We start from the raw sequence: 16334 nt of genomic DNA, 5'->3' as shown, positions 1-16334 counted from the left end.
TTAATAACAAAGATTTGTCTTCAATAGAGTTCTTGCATGTTAAAAACATTTCCATTCAAAGGGGTATGTCTGCCATTTAGGACGGGAACTCCCTTTGGGTCTTTTTACAAGAAGGGAACCTTGTTGGGGTTTTTGTTGTTCTTGTTGTTCTTGTTGCTATGTACTGTATACAACAACATAATTGTTTTGTAATTTTGAGTTTTGTTTTGTAATTAAATTTGAATCACCCAACAGACGATATAATACTACTGCTACTACCACTGTCACTGCTACTACTACAATACTGTCTACTAACTATTATTAATATATAAATAATATACATTATTATACTAGTAGGTCGCAGTTAACTATGTAGGTCGCAGTTAACTATGAAAACCGTACACATCTTGTCAGTAACGCCTGTCAGAGAGAGGGTAACGCCTAATGTCTATAGCTGACCTATGACACCACATCGTTGTGACATCACATTGTGACATCACATTCCGTCCTTGTCCCTTGTATGCCCATATATGGAGATCCCTGATGTCATCAATATTAAGCCCATATAGCTTGGAATGCCATATATGGACATATTGTGTGTATAACATAAGACATCTATGATGTCAGACGTCAGTCATATCCATATTTGGGAAAATATTTTGTCCAACCGCAACTCGAATCACACAATCACAAATTAATTCTGTCCTGCGTGCCCTCACCCTTTAGGGCGAAGTCGCTTTTCGTCCTTAGGCGTCTTACTGGTAATATTATAATAATGTAGTTATTTTAATGTAGTTGCATTATTATCAAACGTATTGAGAAAATAGTAGAATAGAATAGTTTTTCCTCGCACACATTCTCTCCAAGTGAAAGAATTCCAGCATGTAATAAGTAAGTAATGGAAAAGATAGGACGGTTATGACATAATCCTCTGGCCTTCATTTTAACACGTCATCGGATGTTTAGCAAGTGAGAGCATGTTGTAAAACACGGTAAAATCCTGTGTGTTGCTTGTGTGAGATTGTAAAAACTGACCCTTGTTAGTCCTTTTGGCAAACACTTCAATATAAAAGGAGTTTGATGTGTTGCCGTTGAATCTCTTTCCGCAGGCAACACCTATACAGTAAAAGTTCTTATCTAGGTGTAAGTGTAACTCTGAGTGTGTACAAACGCAACCAACCACAAAAGTTACATTTGTATAATCAGAGTTAATACACAGTTACACTAGTAAAATAGTTACAGAGTAAAATATCGTGCCTGACTGCCTGTCGGTCGAAGGCATCAACAGTAGCGGATCTACAAGCTCTAAACGTTGTCGCTTCGCACCGCATTTCAAGCTTTTAGATCTGCTACTGCTTATGCGTTGGTGTGACACTAGTATGATCAAGTAGGAGGTTCATTTACGGAAAAAACACAGAAAGCTAGAATGGAGGTAGGAGGTTTCTGCCTGCCGTGTGCGGGTCTGAGGCCTTAAGCTAGATAGATGCAGAATAGAACCACATTTAGAATGAATATTTTTAACTCAAATCTTTGCTTCTGGGGGTCCCTGGAACAAAATATTTTGTTCTGGGGGTCCGCGGCCAAATGCTACTACTACAATACTGTCTACTAACTATTATTAATATATAAATAATATACATTATTATACTAGTAGGTCGCAGTTAACTATGTAGGTCGCAGTTAACTATGAAAACCGTACACATCTTGTCAGTAACGCCTGTCAGAGGGTAACGCCTAATGTCTATAGCTGACCTATGACACCACATCGTTGTGACATCACATTGTGACATCACATTCCGTCCTTGTCCCTTGTATGCCCATATATGGAGATCCCTGATGTCATCAATATTAAGCCCATAGCTTGGAATGCCATATATGGACATATTGTGTGTATAACATAAGACATCTATGATGTCAGACGTCAGTCATATCCATATTTGGGAAAATATTTTGTCCAACCGCAACTCGAATCACACAATCACAAATTAATTCTGTCCTGCGTGCCCTCACCCTTTAGGGCGAAGTCGCTTTTCGTCCTTAGGCGTCTTACTGGTAATATTATAATAATGTAGTTATTTTAATGTAGTTGCATTATTATCAAACGTATTGAGAAAATAGTAGAATAGAATAGTTTTTCCTCGCACACATTCTCTCCAAGTGAAAGAATTCCAGCATGTAATAAGTAAGTAATGGAAAAGATAGGACGGTTATGACATAATCCTCTGGCCTTCATTTTAACACGTCATCGGATGTTTAGCAAGTGAGAGCATGTTGTAAAACACGGCAAAATCCTGTGTGTTGCTTGTGTGAGATTGTAAAAACTGACCCTTGTTAGTCCTTTTGGCAAACACTTCAATATAAAAGGAGTTTGATGTGTTGCCGTTGAATCTCTTTCCGCAGGCAACACCTACACAGTAAAAGTTCTTATCTAGGTGTAAGTGTAACTCTGAGTGTGTACAAACGCAACCAACCACAAAAGTTACATTTGTATAATCAGAGTTAATACACAGTTACACTAGTAAAATAGTTACAGAGTAAAATATCGTGCCTGACTGCCTGTCGGTCGAAGGCATCAACAGTAGCGGATCTACAAGCTCTAAACGTTGTCGCTTCGCACCGCATTTCAAGCTTTTAGATCTGCTACTGCTTATGCTTTGGTGTGACACTAGTATGATCAAGTAGGAGGTTCATTTACGGAAAAAACACAGAAAGCTAGAATGGAGGTAGGAGGTTTCTGCCTGCCGTGTCGTGTGCGGGTCTGAGGCCTTAAGCTAGATAGATGCAGAATAGAACCACATTTAGAATGAATATTTTTAACTCAAATCTTTGCTTCTGGGGGTCCCTGGAACAAAATATTTTGAGATGGGGTCCGCAGCCAAATGCATATAATTTTGGGGGTCCTTAAAGGGCAAGTTCACCTCTGGGACAACCTGATCTTATTTTATTGTATCATGCATCATGCTGCATCATTCATGCTGAAATACTAAAATATCTCAAAACACAGATTGAACACAAAAAAATAACTCAGGATTGTGTTGATCGTGTCCCAAACAACAATAAAATAAGATCTGGTTGTCCCAGAGGTGAACTCGCCCTTTAACATGACAAAGTTTGAGAACCACTGATATAGCAACATAAGTGTTTTCAGTAAACTGTCTAGACTAGAATCGGCCTATATCAGTGGTTAAGGTATTTATATGTGAGCCCCCATCTCAAAATATTTCGTTCCAGGCACCCCCCAGAAGCAAATATTTGCCTTAAAAATGTCTCTCTGAATGTTGGTCTTGCCTTAAGCTAAATACAGAATAGATACACGTAGCTCAGACCCTTTGGCAAACGAAAGGTCGCTTCTGTCCGACAGCAACAATATTTTACAGTGTGGGAACCCACTGCTCTACATGCGGTCACGGAGCACTGGAACCTGTGGAGCTCACGTGTAGCCTACACGTAGTTCACACATACACGACACTGTGACATGGCTGTGTATGGTTAATAAGGAGGCCGCTCTTTACACCACGGCTCTACCAACCATCCCGCAGAGTCTCATGTATGTGTGAAAAATACGTGTACAGTGTGATTTTGACTTCATAAATTATCAATCTAGTTGAATGAATAGACCATATTTTTTTTTGATTGATTTTTCTTTATTTTAGTGTCATGCTTCCATGGAAGCCCAGCCCATATGGACTTACAGGACACTTTTACATTTCATTTAACAAAAACAATTCACAGACATAACAATTAACATAAATAATGATCAAACAAATAACCAACTTTAACATTCAAGCTACTATTTGAAGAGCTGAGACTACTCCAGTCTCCAGGCTAGGGAAACAAAATGTGCCGTCTTAAAGACTTCATAATTAAACCATAGCTTACATGCAAAACTGCATCGTGGGAATTGTAGGAAATAACAGCTGAAATCGGCAGGGATGAGAACGCTGCATCGGTTGTGTTCAAATCTATTTCATCATATAATTGCGACTGAAGGTTGCAGTTTACCATTAGAAATGTCACAGCTTGTCCGTGTCCGTGTAGACATGTGTGTAGACTTGTATGTACACTGTGGTTATTTATGGGTTTGTCTGTGGTTATATGGGTTTATCGCTCTGACATTATGCTCTGATGTCGCTGTGATGTCATGGGAACCACTCTTAACAGAATGGGTTTGCCGCTCTGACATCACGCTCTGGCTTGATGTCCGTTTTATGCACATATATGGAGATCGCTGATGTCATCACGAGTCACACTTGCATCACGCTCTGGCTTGATGTCCCTTTTATGCTCATATATGGAGATCGCTGATGTCATCGCGAGTCACACTTGCAAATTAATTACGTTCTTGTCCATTTCATGCCCATATTTGGAGATCCCTGTCCCGATTTCATCAATATTAAGGGCATATCTGGGAATGCCCATATTTGGGAATGCCCATATTTGGTAATGCCCATATATGGGCATGTTCTGACATCACATTGTTGACTATCATGCAGGGGTCTCCATATTATGGGTAACTGGTCCGATATACATCACTGGCCAAGAATTGGCGCAACCTCGCCCTTTAGAGCGAGGTCGCATGTCGCCCTGAGGCGTCTTACTAGTAATAATAATAATAATAATAATAATAGTAATAAGGGTAATAATAGTAAACTTTATTTTTATAGTACCATTTAAGAACAAAGTGCTTGACAGAAGAATCCACATTACAAAAACAATGCATCACAATAACAACAAATAAATGAGGAATAAAATGAAGAGTGCTGTGGGTTGCAAGCAGTGAGTTTTCAGAAGGGATTTAAACCGGGCACAGATTCAGCGAGCTTTATACTGTATCTCCTCGGGCAAGGCATTCTTAAGTGTCAGGGCTCTATGAGATGAGACTGCTCCATTGACTATTACTTTCAAGCAGAGGTTTATGTTGCTGAGGATTTATATTCAGCAAATATCTTTCCAGAGTCATTTCTCAATAGCAAGCCCTAGGCCTATACACCTAATTCGTTTAGAGAGCTATGCTTATCTATGCTGTAGTTAAACAAATAGATGTGCAATTAGTGTTTTTCTAGGGGTTTCTACTATCTTTGTTCACATTTGAAGCATAGAGCTGAGCCTATTATTATCCAGAGCTACTTTCAGTTTGCAAGCATGTCGGGGTCAGGGTCTTACTGAAACCCTTTGAATTTCAAGGCCCCCAGTGTGATATGCATTCATTATTAGGCCATGATTTGATCACTAGAATCTATACTGAAAATGTGTGTTAATTTAACTCTGAGAATATAGAAATCCAACCGAAAGGACCCAAGGCCAGCTGGCGCCCTTAACCTCATGATTCTTATAGAGCAGTGGTTCTCAAACCTTTTATATGTCAAGGACCCCCACATTTGTATTTAGTTGATGGTGGACCCCCATCTGAAAATGTTTTGTGCCAGGGACACCCATTTTAAGAAATGTTTCAAAACTAATCCAAATTCTTCAATTCCTTTCAAGAGTTTTGGAAAATAGCTGATGTATATATTACGTTTCAAGTGGTTCAGCTGATTCTGATATATTGATACATATACTGATTCTGCATATTAACACATCCCGCTGGGGACCCCCTGGAACCCCTTCAAGGACCCTGCCTGGGGGTGTCCCTGCCCCGGAACCCCACTTTTGAGGAGTACTTTTCCTACTGTGAGACAGGGACATGCAGAGAATGTTAGAGAGGCAGGGGCTGAAATTTCTAAAAGGGCCTTGTGGTGGAAATATCAAAAATAGCAGACCTCCAAGCTTGGAGGTTGGCTATTTTCAGTACTTGATACCGCACTGAACTAAGTATAATCAAGTCAATACTGGAGATGTGGCGTAAGGCATGGATTTCTACACAGAGAGGGCAATTCTTTCAACATAAGATGCAGCATTCAAGTTCAGAAGAGTTTGGACAAGGCAGTTCTCTTGAACGCCACCTTCAGGTATGGCATGGAAAGAGGACATTTGCATTTCTTTCACCATAGTAAAAACTGCATTCAAGGTCTGGAGAGAGCACTTTTTAACGGACGGATAAAAGGGCAGGGGGCTCAAGCCCCCTCTGATCTCTATGTGTGCACGTGCCTGCTTGTGATATTTATTTCCAACTTCCTCTCCCACGCGGCTATGCAGGCAACGGCACCAGCACCAAGCAGAACCACCAGATGTTCTTCGACATCAGCCAGATGCGGCAGAGCGTGGGCAGCTACCCGCTGCTGACCAGCGCCGAGCTGCGCATGTACATCAAGAACCCCATGATCCTGTCCAAGCAGCGCGTGGAGCTGTACGAGGGCCTGGGCCAGGACGCCCAGTACCTGGCCTCCCGCTTCGTCGACAACGGCATGAAGGACAAGTGGCTGTCCTTCGACGTCACCGAGACCCTGCAGAAGTGGCTCAAAGGGACCGGTGAGTCACTTAACCCAGTGGTTCTCTTTTTAGGCTGTGACCCCCAAAATAAACATATCATTCGAAGGGGACCCCCACCCTGACAAGTGCTTGGAATTGTAGGTATTACATTTAGCGTACATTAGCGTTCCATTGATAAATATTGTGAAAATAGCCGAACTACAACCTCACGATGTGAGCTTGTAGAACGGCTATTTTCACAATGTTCGCCTATTTCTTACTTAATATTTGTCAGTTTGGTATTAAAAAGGTATTGAAAGTCCTTAAATTGTCAGTTTATAAATGTGCGTAGACAATTATACTGTATGTTGGATCATTTACCATTGAGTGAGAAATAAAATTGACATTAAGTTAATCATCTGGGGACCCCACACAATAATTTGGGGACCCTCATTGGGGTCCCGACCAACAGGTTGAGAACCACTGACTTAACCCAGCATATCCGCAGCTAAATTATTTGATTATATTTAATGACATGCCAAAAAGGTTAGGTTTAGGGTTAGGCCAGGTTGAAAGTGTGTACTAATTATTATCTTGAAGGGAGAGGGACCCTGAACCAATCGCAGCTAGGGCCCTAAACACATGTTTTGTGGGGTCGGGAGCAGTGGTGTGTTCTAGAATTCTTTTGAGGGCATACTATAATTCATGGCCAGGTTTTCAGGTGTGTGTGTGTGTGTGTGTGTGTGGCCCATAATGTAAAGATAATCAGACTCTGTCTTTTTGTACCTTTACTTTTGGCTCCTCAGAGTCCTCACACATTTCAGCAGCAATAACAATAAGCTGGGCACAAAATACAAAAAAAAGTATTTTGAAAAAAGAAAAAGAAAAATCTAAATACTTGGTCAGCACTTGGTCTAATACTGACTTGGATAGATACTATCCTGGTGACAGTATCCTGGTAAGTATTTCACATAGTATTTTTGATATGTATTTCAAATACTTTTTTGTATTTTGTGCCATCTCTGAAGCTAAAGAAAAAAATACATTTGCAAAAGAAGTGGGGAAAAATCCATAAAGCTACCTGCAAAAACAAATGCTTCATAGACTGAACCTATAGACGAATGTTAGTTACCTTGCATTTCATACAGTGCAATATGATGCGCAGTTTGAATATACTGATGAAGTGAGTCTGGGAGGTGTCAGGTCAGTTAATGTTTGTAGATCGCTTCGGAACTACGGTCCGCTGCCATTCCTGTTTCCAGCGCCTCCTCCAGTGTATATCAGATACACTACTTTGAAAGTTTCACGAGGGCATACGCTATTTCTAACTATTTTCCTCACAGCACACTACGTCAGTGTTGATTTTGTCGACTAAAACTATGACGAAAAATGTTTGTCGACTGCGTTTTTTTCACTGACGAAAACGAAATAAAAACTAAGCTGTGATGACTAAAACAAAGACAAATTATATTGACAATTTCGTCAACAAAAACGTTAGGGAGGGACTAATGGAGAAGAGAGTCATTTTATATTTGGTTTCTCTCAGGTGTTGCATGCTGAAAATAGCAGATCTACAAGCTCACATCAGTCAGTGTAAAATCAGTCATTACGATGCCATCAAGGCCTGCCAAAACACATGTCAGTTGACTAAATCAACTGTAGATTTAGCCGCCTAAAATCTTATATTTAGTCGACAAAAATTTGACTAAAACTAAAACTTTTCAGATGACTAAATTATGACTAAAACTAAATGACATTTTATTCAAAAGACTACGACTAAAACTAAATCAAGATTTGCTGTCAAAAACAACACTGCACTACGTATATACCCCGTATCACGGTAGAACACACCACTGGTCGGGAGGTTTGACTGTTCCATGCTCCTATGTACGCCCAGCAATTACAGTGATCACTATCATATAACACGAGACAGTATCTTGTCCTATCATACCACTGATTTATTGATGTGTTTATCTGTTAAAACTAACATAACATATTATATAATGTAACCTAAGATAAAACTATGTTGACCCCAGAGGGCAAATTGATTCATTACAGCAGTCAGGTATGAGATAGAATTAGATTACAACAACAATTACATTAGGAACATTTGGAATTAAAATATGTATACACACACTTCTCAGCATAATTGTAATACAAAGATAAAACAAATCCCACAGAAAACAACTCAAAAGTGACTCAAATTACTACCTATTTAGCAGTACCATTAGTATTGTATGGGGGATGTGATGTGATAGAGTATCTGTTATTTCTTGGTGTTTCAATAATAGTTATGGGGATTTATGACCATAAAAACCTACAGATGTTACAGACGTCAGGGCTTTATTTTTATAAAAACATTGATGTAACCGATTGTATGCACTAACATTGACATCTATAGCATTACGTACGTATACAATATTATGTCACTAATCCCAAAATCTTAAACATTATTCTGTATTTTTTCACCTAGAACGACATGCTCAAAATAGGGGTAGGAAGTGGTTACTTGTTGTGGCTGTGGGTTTTATAATGTAAAATATTGAACCATTGAAAAGTTTTAACAATGTGTTCAAGATTGAACTCATATAGACCGCTGTTTTTGAAATGTTTTGAGCTCATAGATTGGCTATTTCTGAAAAGTTTTCACACTTTAGTTTGGAGTCAAACAGGATTTCCACCCACCGACAATATCCGCCATAGTGATAGGTCAGACGACAGAAGTATTTTGTGTGTGAACGTATTATCTCTAGGACTGTCACGATTATGACATTTTAGATGGCGATTAATTGTCACTCAAATGATTGCGATTAACGATTTAATAGTGTTTTTTGTTCAATTACATTTCTGTTTGGCTTGTAGGCTTTGAAGTTGCACATGGGAGATATGACACATAACCTAAATATACAATGACATTACCAACGTTATACTTAAAGATGCACTGCCATGATTTATTTCCCCCCTAAAACATGATTATCAGGTATTATGATTATACTAGGAGGAGGATTTTTTTCCAAAAGTGTACAGAAAGAGTTAAAATTAGGTTTTTATGTGGCCACACCCACCAGTTCATTAAGTATGCCTGGTTGTTCAGGTGGGTGGTGACCCAGCTGAAGTTAGCCACACCCACAGTGTTGGGTGAATGGTAAAAGGGGAGGGGATGATTATATGATGTCATTTAATCACTCTTTTTGGATCGGCACTTTTGACCCACATGGTGTCAGCCTCCAGGAAGAAATCCAAAATACAGAGAGAATACATAATTGCTCATAACAACCACACCAGGGGGTCTAATGAAGTACTGTCAACCTCATAGACACATGAAAACCAGAAAAAGAACAAAACTATGGCACCACCTCTTTAAAAAAAAAACATTGATAGTGGAAATAGCCAATCTATCTGCTCACAATGCGCATTGTGAGCTTGCAGTAGATCTGCTATTTCCACATTTTTTTTATGTATGAACATGGAAACAATTATGACGATTCTGACAAAATAATTGCGATTATGTAAAGTAATATAATAGTGAACGTATATTATCTCCTGTGCGCTCCACAGCGGAGGAGCAGGCCCTCCAACTGAGGCTGTACTGTGAGTGTGGCGAGTCCACGTTTGACAACAAGTTCGACTTCACCATCTCTGGCATGGGCGAGAGCAGGGGAGACATCGGCATCCTGGCCAAGAACATGCAGAGACCCTACATCCTGGCCATGTCCATCCCCCAGAACAGCAGCAGCCAGCTCACCTCCTCCTCACGCAAGAAGCGCCAGGCCACCGCCGCCGGCGCAGAGGACTCCTGCACAGAGTAAGGACCGCACGCATTATTCACACATTTCACTAGAAGGTCCTGGGTTTGATTCCCGCTGGTGAAGCTGGGGGGCGCGTTCTCTCCACGTGATCAGTCCCCATACCCTAAAGGACTCTCCATACTTCAACCGAAACCGAAGATTTCGGTCAAAAGGTCCTTTTCGACCATAAAATTATATTCCTCGCGACTTCTGAAAAGTAGTAGACCGAATGAGAGTTCGGTATTGTATTGATGTATTACCTTGCTTGTTGTCGCTCTGGATTAAGAGCGTCTGCTAAATGCATAGACTGTAGGCTAAATGCCTAAATTGTAAATTGTAAACACGATAGGAGGAGAGCCCTGTTGCATCACGGTCTGACGCAGGGCAGGGAGTCCCGTGGCATCACACGGGTGACACATGGTTAAAACCCTGCCCCAACTCGTCAGCTGTTTGACACCAACAGGTGTGAGAATGAGTTATCCTCAGTGACTACACTCGCCACGTTCACTCAGTTGAAAAGATGACCAGACATGTAGACGCAGAGATATTCCTGGAATTCATACTGTAGGTATAGAAGAACTCAACAGTCACAACTTGCAACCAAATCGGAGGTTCACAGTCAGGTCGCCTCTTATGCCCCGCGCAGACGACAGAAAACAGCAAAATGTCGTTGCGTTCTCACGTATTATTCTGCGTCTACTTGGAAACGCACCAGCATTGAAAATGATGTAATGTGCATGCCATGTCACTAGGTGGCGGTGACGCACAGATAGACGATTAACGCTGCTTCCATTTTCCTTGTTTACATTCACCATAACGTGGCTGCACTAAGTCTGCTCATGAGCCATGACATCACATTTTGTCGTTTCTTGCGTTTCTGCTGTTCAGGCGGTGACGCGAGGGGAGACCGGAGTCAACATTTCCACTGTAAAACCTAGTCTTACGTGCGTTTTCACCCCCCGAAAATGCTGTTGTCGTCTGAACTGAAGGCATATCTGACATTTCATTTTTGCATTTTCTCGTGAAAGTGGCGTTGTGTAAAGGGGCCCTTAAAGTTTCGTCTTCTGAAAAAAAATTTTTTTTTTTTTTTGTCACCTCCCGCTGCAGCAAAACGGAGACCTGCTGCGTCAGAAAGCTGTACATCGACTTCCGGAAGGACCTTGGCTGGAAATGGATTCACAAACCCAAGGGCTACCACGCCAACTACTGCATGGGCTCCTGTACCTACATCTGGAACGCAGAGAACAAATACTCCCAGGTGAGTCAGCAGGTGTGTGTAGTGTGTCCACATGCTGTTATACCATAGTGTTTGCTTGTGCTCTTTGACAGGGGGTTATTCTTTTTTATTTTAGTCAACTTTGTATTTCCACTTTTGTCAACCTTGTCGCGTGGATTGGGCTAGCTAAGACTTTACTTACTTTACTTTATTTGTTTAAATAGACGGGACAAAGCCCATTCTACTGCCGGATTTAGCGAGAAGCTCATTTCCATCCTTGGTCCCCACACCATGCGTAAAAACACCACAGTAACAACATGACAGAAACAGAGATACATACAGTACAGCAGTACAACTGCCCAAATGAAAACCAAATAAACGAAAAGACGAGTGGTGGGAATGGAAAGCACATCATTATGTCTACTTGAATGAATCCACTGAAACACTTTCTATCAACTAAACATATAATTACCTGAAACTGTCACAATACATATATTAAGAGCATAGCTTTTTAAAGCGCAAAATTAAAGAGAGAATTAAATGTTTTGAAAGCAAGGCAGCACCAGTAATAACTGAACTTGACTTTCCGTGCGCTTCTACACCTTGTTGTAACGTAGTGACTGTACTGGCTCAGGCTACTGTGACTGCAGTGGGAATAGCAGTCTCTCGATAATTTGCTCCCATGGTGCTCTGTTTACCAAAGTGCTGTTTTTGACTTTGGCCTTGGTTCCTCTGTGGCGTACATGTACCGGTACTTCTTATGAGGTAGTGACCTATCTTGGTTGTGTGACAGTTGGAGGCTGGCGATGAAGTAACACTGTCACAGCAGCGTGTCAGCAAATAACAGCCATGTCCTCCTGGCTTTCTCTTCTCTCTCTTCTCTTCTCCCTCTCCTTCTCTCTCTCTCTTCTCAGACTGAGGCGTCAGTTGTTTGGTATGGCAAGGTATGTCAGCTGCCATGAAGGACAAGTAGAGTCTGCACACTGGTTACGCTCCATAAAGTTTATTGCTCGTCAACGTTTCGATCTGAATAGATCTTCATCAGGACAACTTTTGTCCTTCATGATTCTGCTTGTCTAGCACCTGGGCCACGGATGTGCGTGCACTATTCTCTTCATGTCAGCTGCCATGCCTTGGCTACAGGGGGGGGGAAAAGTACTTCTTAAAATAAATTCATCATGTCTGTTGCTATAAGGTATGGCAACATGACTGGTGTCTTGCACACGTGCCTTCGCGCATGTGCAAGACACCAATTATGTTGTCATACCTTAGCTTTTGCTGAACTGACGCCACTGTCTTCTCTTCTCTTCTCTTCTCTTCTCTTCTCTTCTCTTCTCTTCTCTTCTCTTCTCTTCTCTGTTCTGCCTTTTTTGACGAATATGTTATCCCTCTGAAATGTAGCCCCGCTCTGCTACAATTCCTTTTTGGCAGGAGGTCAAGGTGACAATGATGGAATTGTTGAAGCTAAATTCTCTGGCATTTTTTTCTGTCCCCCCCCCCCCCCCACCTCCCCACTCAAACATAATCACACACAGATCTTGGCTCTGTATAAACACCACAACCCAGGGGCCTCTGCCCAGCCCTGCTGCGTCCCCCAGGCCCTGGACCCGCTGCCAATCCTCTACTACGTGGGAAGGCAACACAAGGTAGCTACACCACCGCACCGCAACCTGCCATCCAAACCTTAGGCTGACCTCCAATGTTTACAGCTCTGAAATTGTTCCCATCCAAACTCCCTTGGGAAACTTTGTGGGAGCCAATCAAAGTTGGGGTCCCATTGACTTAAAGGGATATTTCACTTTCAAAATAGCTTTTGGTAATTTTATCATCTAATCAGGCTTTTATGAATACCCTGAACAGTTTTTAATTAGCTTGATTGAATATTTAGATATTTGATGTAAATGTTACCAGGCCCTCCAGGCCCAGGGCCTCTCCCCACACACACCCATTGTAACTTCAAACATTATTCTTTCTGGTGACTCATACTACCCTCCTAATATGTGAGCAGGTCGTGTTTTTTCGATTACTTTTTTCATTTATTTTTAATAATTATTTTTTATTTTTTCCATTTTCCAAATAATTATTAAAAATAAATGAAAAAAGTTGTCGAAAAAACACGGCCTGCTCACATATTAGGAGGGTAGTTTGAGTCACCAGAAAAAACAATGGGTGTTTTTAATGAATCTATCATGGTTAAAATGGAGTTTGAAGTTACAATGGGTGTGTATGTGGAGAGAGGCCCTTCCACTGCTCCCAGTTGAAAGTGGAATATCCCTTTAAGGAAAGTAAGAACATAAGTAGCATGTGAGGGGTAAAAACTTTTTAAAGTTTCCCAAGGGAGTTGACCCCATGTAACCCTTCTTAAGGATCCCTGGGGTCCCCGCCAGACCCCAGTTTGAGAACCACGGATGATATGTTCACAGCTTTTCACAAACATTTCATGATCTGTCCTGTTTTTTGTTTTTTTCGCAGGTGGAGCAGCTATCCAACATGATCGTGAAGTCCTGCAAATGCAGCTAAAAAGGGGCGATAAGAAGCGATCGCCTCCTCCAGGGTGTTTTCGTCTGGGATCCGGTCGCTGCTCGTCTCAAGAGACATCGAATGAACACGTTCTGAAGTAGAGGAACTTGGGGGAAATGTTTGCGGCGGAAAAAGACACCCTGCAAGGAAGAGAGAGAGAGAGAGAGAGAGAGAGAGAGAGAGAGAGAGAGAGAGGGAGGGAGGGGTTGACGTGCGAAGGGAAAGAGCAAAAAGACAACAACCAAAAAGAGAATATAAACCGCGGCTATCTTGACAGCAGCCTTCGACGTTCCCTTCCTCCGACACTGAGCCCCATGCGGTCATGTGACCTCTGAAGCAGACATGAAGAGGGACTTATTTTTTATATATAGATATAGATAATATTTCATTTGTGAATACATATACATATATATATATATACATGTTTCTAGTTGTAGCCCCAGAATGTATGCTTCTTGAATTGAACAGATTAATTTATTTGTTCCTTTGGACTGATGAGCTGTACAGTTATTTGCTTAATTTATACGTCAGCGTGCGACGGAGACGTACATTGCGCCACCGAGAATAGGCGACCTGCAAGCTCGCACTGGTGATCTTGTAGATCGCCTTTTTTTCCCCACCACGACTGCGGCGCGCAACAAAGTAGGGCTTAAGGCAGCGATGACATCGATTGGTAGAATGATGTGTGGTTGTTGATGGGAATGATTATTGATGAAGAACATGATGGGTGTCAGGACATGGCTGGTATATCAGAACATGACTTATATCACGAAATGGTTGATATTCTGACACCAGAATCAGGACTGTGGGACCAAACTGAGGGAAGGAACCAGGCCTGGAATTTTGTCATTTTAGGAGCAAGGCTACTTCGCCCTTTGGTGCCAAATGCCAGTGCAGGAAGGCCATCAAATAAAATGATTTTAGCCCATTGAAATAATTTGTTGAATTTAAGGGTTAGGGATGATAACCTAATCTGCAGTGAAATAGATACATGATGGTATTTACAATCTGATCCATGCTCAGCCCTGCACCAATCAAAGACACTGGATGGTTTAAAAATGGGGGAGTTAAGATTTCAGAATTTCGACAAAAAACACTGGTGTCTACATGACAAGAAAGAGACACCAGTGTAAGTATACTGTCTACATGTTGACAAGAAAGAGACAGAGGAGAAAGTGGTACAGTCAGCTGGGGCATTAAGGCCACTGTGGCCTCGGGTCATGCCATTCTTTTGAGGGGCACAAGGCCAAACTGAGGGGCAACGGCGGCCATGGACTCCATGAAATTCCTGCCCTGGAAGGAACTGTTCAATTCTGCAGACACAGGACATTCTTGTTTGTCTGCCACATCATGCTTCCGCAAAAAAAAGAAAAAGGTGCTGAATCTGGGAAATCGGTGTGGGTGGGTGTTTCTTTTTTTTTTTTTACGAACGGACCAGGTGTTTCCCCAGGTAACAACATTACCATAAAGGACTTCTTACTCCATGCCAGACAGACAGACAGACAGACAGACAGACAGACAGACAGACAGACAGACAGACAGACAGACAAACAGACAGACAGCCAACACAGTCTCAGTCATAACCTCTCACCTTCTCCCTGTCCCAAATATTTCCTTTGCATCGTCCATCACTTCTTCTTCTTCTTCTGACTTGCTTATTATTATTATCATTAATAGTAGACGTTGTTTTGTGAATTTGCCATGGCTGTGCTGTGTCGTCGTCGTGTGCGCTGAATGTCAAGCTTATGTCCCGCTGTTGTCACGGCTGGATGAGTAATATATGGGTGGTTGTGATCGCGGTGACACCATGTTTTTCTCTCCCTCTGGTTTTTATGGCCAGCTTGTTGTTTTTAGAGGGCTGTGGGGTTAAGGGGGGATGTGGCTGTGGTGTTTGGCTTTTTTTTAAGGGAGCACAATTCAGACTCTGTGCACACACTCTCTGTTTTTACATTGCCACAGTACATTAGGGGGCGATTTACTGCCTTTTATTTAAGTACAAAGAAGTATCGGCTACTTTATCCTCGCTTTTTGTTGTCTGTTGTTGTGCGATGCTCCTCTTTGCACAATCCAGTCCCCTTTGAAGAGGTTTCGTTCAGCCAGTATGATCCCGGCATTAGCAATAAAACAACGCAAACACTTTGGATCCGCTTGTCCATGTTTTTATATTGCACTTAATTCGTCTTGTCATCCTCCCTCCTTTGTAAATATCTTAATTTGAAATAAACGGTGATGTTTTAAATGAGCCCAGTAATGTGGAAGATTTATTGGAAGCGAATATGTTTTTCAGTAAGCTATCAGGGATGGGCATGACTCGGGGAAATGAGGCTCAGATGGATACATTAACACTGGGGATATTACAGTGCAGATGCTTGTGTGTGTCTGTATTTATGTTAATACAGTAATTACTCAACGTCTATCAATTACACACCACATCCTTGAGTTCATGGAGATTCCTTTGTTTTTGTCACATTCCTAAGCCAATA

The 16334-nt window shown here is 41.5% G+C and overlaps 1 protein-coding gene across 1 annotated transcript in view; it reads left to right on the top strand.

Annotated features, from left to right (window-relative positions):
• LOC308289268 (transforming growth factor beta-1 proprotein-like) overlaps positions 1–16031 on the top strand; it is a 34320-nt gene extending 18289 nt beyond the window's left edge. Inside the window, exons 2-6 of the mRNA XM_080730912.1 lie at positions 6115–6387; positions 9886–10132; positions 11223–11373; positions 12867–12977; positions 13804–16031. Of these exons, the coding sequence (XP_080587038.1) occupies positions 6115–6387; positions 9886–10132; positions 11223–11373; positions 12867–12977; positions 13804–13851 (830 nt within the window). The 3' untranslated portion in view covers positions 13852–16031. The remainder of the gene's footprint in view (positions 1–6114; positions 6388–9885; positions 10133–11222; positions 11374–12866; positions 12978–13803) is intronic.
• The last annotated feature ends 303 nt before the right edge of the window (positions 16032–16334 follow it).

This window comes from Nannobrachium achirus (assembly GCF_963921795.1).
Source record: "Nannobrachium achirus genome assembly, chromosome: 8".
In the NCBI taxonomy this organism is placed as follows: Eukaryota; Metazoa; Chordata; class Actinopteri; order Myctophiformes; family Myctophidae; genus Nannobrachium; species Nannobrachium achirus.
This window is presented reverse-complemented; position numbering and strand designations above follow the sequence as displayed.